This window comes from Hipposideros armiger, unplaced genomic scaffold (genome assembly GCF_001890085.2).
Source record: "Hipposideros armiger isolate ML-2016 unplaced genomic scaffold, ASM189008v1 scaffold_640, whole genome shotgun sequence".
In the NCBI taxonomy this organism is placed as follows: domain Eukaryota; kingdom Metazoa; phylum Chordata; class Mammalia; order Chiroptera; family Hipposideridae; genus Hipposideros; species Hipposideros armiger.
Window position 1 is genome coordinate 299,641 of NW_017731990.1, and position 6,867 is coordinate 306,507.

At 60.0% G+C, this 6,867-nt stretch overlaps 1 protein-coding gene across 1 annotated transcript in view; it reads left to right on the top strand.

Moving 5' to 3' along the window:
* COL2A1 (collagen type II alpha 1 chain) overlaps positions 1 to 6,867 on the top strand; it is a 40,307-nt gene that overhangs the window by 25,180 nt on the left and 8,260 nt on the right. The window contains exons 32-47 of the mRNA XM_019625829.1: positions 720 to 881; positions 1,124 to 1,231; positions 1,464 to 1,571; positions 1,910 to 1,963; positions 2,141 to 2,248; positions 2,359 to 2,412; positions 2,578 to 2,685; positions 2,957 to 3,010; positions 3,455 to 3,642; positions 4,146 to 4,199; positions 4,549 to 4,602; positions 4,765 to 4,818; positions 5,045 to 5,089; positions 5,277 to 5,375; positions 6,035 to 6,044; positions 6,368 to 6,421. Coding sequence (XP_019481374.1) covers positions 720 to 881; positions 1,124 to 1,231; positions 1,464 to 1,571; positions 1,910 to 1,963; positions 2,141 to 2,248; positions 2,359 to 2,412; positions 2,578 to 2,685; positions 2,957 to 3,010; positions 3,455 to 3,642; positions 4,146 to 4,199; positions 4,549 to 4,602; positions 4,765 to 4,818; positions 5,045 to 5,089; positions 5,277 to 5,375; positions 6,035 to 6,044; positions 6,368 to 6,421 — 1,314 coding nt within the window. The remainder of the gene's footprint in view (positions 1 to 719; positions 882 to 1,123; positions 1,232 to 1,463; positions 1,572 to 1,909; positions 1,964 to 2,140; positions 2,249 to 2,358; positions 2,413 to 2,577; positions 2,686 to 2,956; positions 3,011 to 3,454; positions 3,643 to 4,145; positions 4,200 to 4,548; positions 4,603 to 4,764; positions 4,819 to 5,044; positions 5,090 to 5,276; positions 5,376 to 6,034; positions 6,045 to 6,367; positions 6,422 to 6,867) is intronic.

Genomic DNA, 6,867 nt, shown 5'->3' on the forward strand with positions numbered 1-6,867 from the left:
CTGCCTGGTTTCTGGGAGGCACAGGTTAGGGCCACAGAGTCTGGCCCAGTTTCCCTTCCAGGGCCCCACAGAGCCCAGGCTCACCCTTTTGTGCCTGTTCCCACTCCTGGGAAGAGTAGCTAATTGGCCACAGGCCCGTTCCCCTTGTAGACAGCTGGGAGCAGGGGGGCGACCCTCTCGTTGGTTGTAGGCAACCTTCCCGGCTAGCTGGGACTTGAACCCTCACAATTCTGGCTTGGTGAGCAGGGTGGGGCTGGCACAATTGCCTTTGACATGGACACATATTTTTTGAGCACGCTCTGTGCACCAGGCCCTGTACAAGTCATACATCTTGAGAGGCAGTGAGATGAGGAAAAGTCACCCAGCTTACCAACAACACCAAGTGCAGGGGGGGGGGCGGGTGCACAGGCTAAGGGGGCAAAAGGGCAGGGTTTCAGTTGTTCCTTGCAGAATGGAGGTGGGGTGGGGCAACTGAAGCGGGAGGAAGGAGGCGGGAAGGCCTCCAACTAGATCAGAAAAAGCAAAGCATGCAATGGCTGGAGAAGCTAGGGCTGGCTGCCCAGAGCTCTCATATAAGAGAGAAGATCAAAAAGGGAGACTCGGGGTCAAGCTGCCCTTTCCCAGAGGGAAAACTGCTGTCCCTGGGGCCATGGTGGCTTTGGCAGCCCAGACGGGGAGGAGTGAGCTGAGTTCTCACTTCCTGCATTTGCTTCTTCTAGGGCAACCCTGGGCCCCCTGGACCCCCTGGACCTTCTGGAAAAGATGGTCCCAAAGGTGCTCGAGGAGACAGTGGACCCCCCGGCCGAGCTGGTGATCCTGGCCTCCAAGGTCCTGCCGGAGCCCCTGGCGAGAAGGGAGAGCCTGGAGATGATGGTCCCTCTGTAAGTCCCTCATCAGGCCCAGGCCAGCCCAGGGCCGAGGGTGTGAGAGGCTTCTGAGCCCACGGAGTACGGAGTCGCGGGGTGCAGTGGCTGTGGGTATGGACGGAGGGGGCGCAGTGCAGAGAAGTATGCTGCGAGGGCAGGGGGAGTGCTGCTCCCTGCAGAGCTGGCATCCAGGCTGGTGTGGGTAGAACCGACTCTGTGTCAGCTCTCAAGTTCTCATCTCCTGCCTCTTCTATTAGGGTCCCGATGGTCCTCCAGGTCCCCAGGGTCTGGCTGGTCAGAGGGGCATCGTTGGTCTTCCTGGGCAGCGTGGTGAGAGAGGATTCCCCGGCTTGCCCGGCCCATCGGTGAGTGATGGCTGCCCCTTCCTCTGGGTGAGCTGGGCCCAGCCTGGCTCAGGCCATAAGCTCTTCACTCAGTGCTCGGTGTGGTGGCCGAAGCAACACCACCCGACGCTTCTACCCACTCGGCACTCTTGGAACTGTCCCTTCATTAGCCCTTTCCTCAGAGAGGCTCAGCGGGGTCATGGGCAGAGACCCTTAGTGGGCACACTCATCATCCTTGTCATTGTCCTTTCAGGGTGAGCCTGGCAAGCAGGGAGCTCCTGGTGCATCTGGAGATCGAGGTCCCCCTGGCCCCGTGGGTCCTCCTGGCCTGACTGGTCCCGCTGGTGAACCTGGACGAGAGGTGAGTGGTGGGACCCACCACGGGGAGGCCCTTACTAGGGAGAGGAGCCCCGTGCAGATCTCAGTGCCGGGCCAGCCAGGCCAAGTGCTGGTGCCCTGGAGAAGGGGATGACAGGATGGGCTGTTAGGCCCAAGTGCCCAGGTGCAAAAGAAAGGTTGTGATGGGTGAGAGAAGGGCACAGAGACTTAGAACTGGTACATGGGGAGGAAGGCAGAAGGAAGCTCACTGAGAAAGCTTTGGACAGAGGGAACAAGCCTGGGGCTTCTGAGGGAAAGATGGGGAGCTGGGGGGAGACGGGCGGGGGCAGCTCTAATGGCATCTTGTTTCCCGTTGTCCAGGGAAGCCCTGGTGCTGATGGCCCTCCTGGCAGAGATGGTGCAGCTGGAGTCAAGGTGAGTATCTGGGGGTCTCTCGGTGTGCAGTGGGACTGGGAGGACATTCCATTGGGCCTAACAGGTCAGCCTGGGGTAGCAGGTTGGGGTCAGAGTCTTGTGTCACTCTGGAAGGATCTTTTTTCCTTGCCTCTTCTGAACCATTTTTCTCTGAGCCTGAGACCTCTCTCCTGACAGGGTGATCGTGGTGAGACTGGGCCCCTGGGTGCTCCCGGAGCCCCTGGGCCCCCCGGCTCTCCTGGCCCCGCTGGCCCAACTGGCAAACAGGGAGACAGAGGAGAAGCTGTGAGTATCGTGGGAACAACAGTCTCGGTGCCCAGCCCAAGGGCAGGTAAAGAGGAGGGCCGTCCCTGTTCTGGCCTGGCTCTGACACGGCTCCCACTCTCTCCTCACAGGGTGCACAGGGCCCCATGGGACCCTCAGGACCTGCTGGAGCCCGGGGCATCCCAGTGAGTATTCAAGCGTCCTGCGCTGGGTCTCTGAGAGAGGCAGGCTGGGAGGGCAGCAGGGGCCCTGTGGGTCCTGGACTCCTTGGCTTGGGTGAGGCCAACAGAGGGCTCTTGCCCAGCCCGATCCGACCCAACCCAACCTGTGTCTGTCTGTCTTATTTCCAGGGCCCTCAAGGCCCCCGAGGTGACAAAGGAGAGACTGGAGAGGCTGGCGAGAGGGGACTGAAGGGTCACCGTGGCTTCACTGGTCTGCAGGGTCTGCCTGGCCCTCCTGTGAGTGTTGCTGTTTGTGCTTGGCTCCCCAAGGCCTCCCACTGCTCTGAGCACACTTAAGCTTCCCATGCTGTTAAGACAACTTGGGATCATCCTAAGTAATTTCTAGGACTTCCTTAGGCCTGGAGGGAAGAGCAAGTGGAAAGGGAATAGGGGTGGGACATGTATTACCTCCACCAACTCCATATATATATTCAAGAAGGCTTCCCATCCTAGAAGAGGGGGCCCTGTCTGTGCTGACCTCTGACCTTTGCCTCTTCCCCCTGCACAGGGTCCTTCTGGAGACCAAGGTGCTTCTGGTCCTGCTGGTCCTTCTGGCCCTAGAGTAAGTAAACAAGTTCTTCCTCAGGGGTAGGGCCCGGGCACTGGACGGGTGTCCGATGGGGAGCGAAATGTTGCTGCTTCTGGGAAAGCCCGGGCTCAGGGGGCCTGAGCAGGACAGATGGGACTGGCTCGGTGTGACTGTGGCCAGAAAAGTACCCGAAATCACAGGCAGGATGGACCTGAGAGCAGCTCTTGGCTGTCAGGGCCCCTGGGAGCAGGATTTTAGAAAGAGGAGCATAGGAGGGCAGGAGAGCCATGAAGCCATCCTTCTGGCTCTTGGTCAAATAGAGAGCAGTTCAGGCTTCCACGACTGAGAACTGCGAAGAATTGGGAACAGAGCGGCTAGTGCTATTAGGGTGGCCACCTAACCAGCCCCCCCAGCTCCTCGCCGACCTTCCCTTTGCTGAGGGCTCTTCTCTCACTGCCTTTCTTTCCTGGCTTGCAGGGTCCTCCTGGCCCCGTTGGTCCCTCAGGCAAAGATGGTGCTAATGGAATCCCTGGCCCCATTGGACCTCCTGGTCCCCGTGGACGGTCCGGTGAAACAGGCCCCGCTGTAAGTGTGCTGAGTCCTTCCTGCTTCCTGAACTCTCTGGTGCTAAGGGCCCCTTTTGGGGTATCAGCCTGCAGCAAATGGTGATGGCACCCTTTATCCTGGGGTCTCCTTGGAGGTTCAAAGGGCCNTCTCTCCCCCAGGGCGAGCCTGGGAAAGCTGGTGAGAAAGGACTGCCTGGTGCTCCTGGTCTGAGAGTAAGTACCCTTCCCACAGTGGTGCCTTGGTGTAGGCTGGACATCCACGAGGGAGAGATGTCCCCACGGCATGTTCCTGGGACCCCTAGCTAGCAGTGTGGCTTCCTATGGCTGAGTCCGTCTGCTTTGGGCACTTGAGGAGTTTACACGGACGGACTTCTGGTTGCATTCAGTCAGTAGCAGCCCAGGGAGGTGGGGGAGCCCCTTGTACTGAGAAAAACCGAGGGGTCAGGCAAGGAAGGGGAGGGAAGGGATAGACATGGAGTTTAGGTCAGGGATTGTGGAGTTCTGGAAACTCTGGGCCACAAGAAGTGCACTCGCCCAGTCCTGGGGGTCTGTAGAACTGAAGAAAAGTATGTCATTACATCACTCTTCCCTTTTCCCTCTAGGGTCTTCCTGGCAAAGATGGCGAGACAGGTGCTGCAGGCCCCCCTGGACCCTCTGTAAGTACCTGCTCACCCTTTCCAGGTGGCCCCGTGGTCAGGAGCTTGGTGGGGTGGAGGCAGGTAGACCTTAGGCCCACTCGGTAATGGAGCTGACAGCTGTGCGCCTGATCCAGGACGGCAGACCCACTCTGAGCGGTGGCAGAGTGCCCCACCCCGAAGAAGCAGTGGGGACCCCATCCTGGTTGTCATCGGTGGGAGGACAGCAAAGCACATAGGCGTGTACACCTTGCTTGGGCAGTGCAGGAAGGTGTCTGTCCTGTCCTCTTGTGGCCACCCCCAGGGCCTCCAGTGGAGGTTCCCGGGTGCTCTGGAGTGCTGGCATGACCCGCCTTTGTGTCCTCTGCAGGGACCTGCTGGTGAACGAGGCGAGCAGGGTGCTCCTGGGCCATCCGGGTTCCAGGTAGGTGTCTGAACCAGGCCTTCTCAGTCGTCCCTTTCCCTGCTCGGGGCTCAGTAGGGCAGCACGGTGGGTGGAGGGCCTGCCCCCCTCGAGGGGGACCAGGGGAATAAGGCTTCCCAGAAAACTCACGCCTTTGCTGATGCTTGTCATTTTGGCTTCTAGGGACTTCCTGGCCCTCCTGGTCCCCCAGGTGAAGGTGGAAAACCAGGCGACCAGGTGAGTATGGGGCTCTTTGAACCTGCAACCTGTTTAGCTGGGAAGATGTCTTCTGATGCTCAGGAGACAAGGACAGGAGGGCATGAGGGGCCCCATTGAGGCCCAGGGTGTCTGGGACTGCATCGCGGCTCTCCAAGATGACCGCCTGAGGTCAGGGGCAGGGATGCTCAGCCAGGGCTTGGGCATAAAAGCCTTCAGTCTCTCACACATCCTTCTTGTTCTCCAGGGTGTTCCTGGTGAAGCTGGAGCCCCCGGCCTCGTGGGTCCCAGAGTGAGTGTCCTGTTGGCCATTCCCGGTGTCTCCTTGGGCCTGCTCCCTCCCTGTGCAGTTCTGCCAGCGACTCCCAGCCGCACAGCCGCCCTGGGTCCCGGCCCCACTGTGCTCCCTACCTCCCTGCTTTTCCTTGGGCCTCCACCCCTTCTCTCGCCCTAATCGCTCCTTGGTGTCTCCGCCACAGGGTGAACGCGGTTTCCCAGGTGAACGTGGCTCTCCCGGTGCCCAGGGCCTCCAGGGTGCCCGTGGTCTCCCTGGCACTCCTGGCACTGATGGTCCCAAAGTAAGTGAGGCTGATCCTGCAGCAGGGGTCCTCGGGGCTGGCCTGGGAGGCCTGCTGAGGGAGGAAGAGGAAGGGGAGTGGGGAGGCGTGGAAGATGAGATAGAAAGGAAGTCTGGGCAGAGGAGGAAGAGAAGGAAAGTGGGGGTGGGGTTGGGGACTGGAGCCCAGAGGGAATCTGCCCACCACAGATTCCCTGTCTTCCCCCCACCCCAGGGTGCATCTGGCCCAGTTGGCCCCCCTGGGGCTCAGGGCCCTCCAGGTCTACAGGGGATGCCCGGTGAAAGGGGAGCAGCTGGTATTTCTGGGCCCAAGGGAGACAGGGTAAGTACCAGGCTGACATTCCTCCTCCAAAGCCATGCTTCCCTGCCCCCACACTCACTGCCTCTCCCGCAGTACCTGGGGGTGAAGTCCCTGGCTACCCCTTTTGAGGAACTTGGAGATCTCCCCTCCAAAGTCTCTGTTTGCCTTTTAATGACATCTTCCCCCCACCCTTCCCTCCATCTCATGCCTGTTACTCCTTGCCACTCGCCCTGAGACCACATAGCAAATCCTCTTGGCCAGGGTCTGAGCTCTGCCTGGAGCTCCATTCAGAGTGAGACTGAGCTGGCAAAGGGGGTCTTGGAGTGCCCCCCTGAGGTGTCCCATTCTCTATCCCGCAGGGTGATGTCGGTGAGAAAGGCCCTGAGGGAGCACCTGGGAAGGACGGTGGACGAGTAAGTGACTGCAGACTGCTTGCGGACTGGGAGGGGAGAGATCAGGGTATCTCCCAGCCCTGTACTTGGGAGATGGGGTCGTATGTGCGTTTGATCCCTGGTCCTATCTCAGCTGTCTGTGCTGGGTAACCACAGGGATTTCCCTGTCAAAACTGGGGGCCACAGGATGAGAGGGAGCTCAGGGGGCCACTGAGGGTGCGCCAAGGTTTATTGGGTATGGGATCCAAGCGTGTGGCCAACTCTCCCTGCCTCCCTCACCTCCTCCTCCTCTCTCTCCAGGGTCTGACTGGTCCCATCGGCCCGCCTGGCCCAGCTGGTGCCAATGGTGAGAAGGTGAGTCCTGGCCCCCTTTCTTCCCTCTGCCTCACTTCCCCCATTGAACCTCCTTTTCATAGCTTGCCAAAGGCTGTTATTTCTCCCCTGCCCTCATCAATTGTCACCCTCCTGCCCACCGGGGACTGCAAGGAGTGAAGGGTGGGGGTCTTTTTAGAAGCAAAGTCCTTGGCCGTGTGCCCTGTTGTGCGGAGCAGCTGAACTGAGGCTAAAGTGCATTCAGCGAAGGCCCCTAGGAGATTGCAAGTAGAGGCTGAAGCAATAAGGAGAAAGGCTGTGGCGGGGGCCCAGAGCCTCCCGTTCATCGTGAGGGCTTCCTGGATGCACTTTGCTCTCAAAGGGCCCCACTCTGACCCCTACCCCACTTCCCACCTTAGGGAGAAGTTGGCCCTCCCGGCCCTTCGGGAACAGCTGGTGCTCGCGGTGCCCCGGTGAGTATCTGCCCC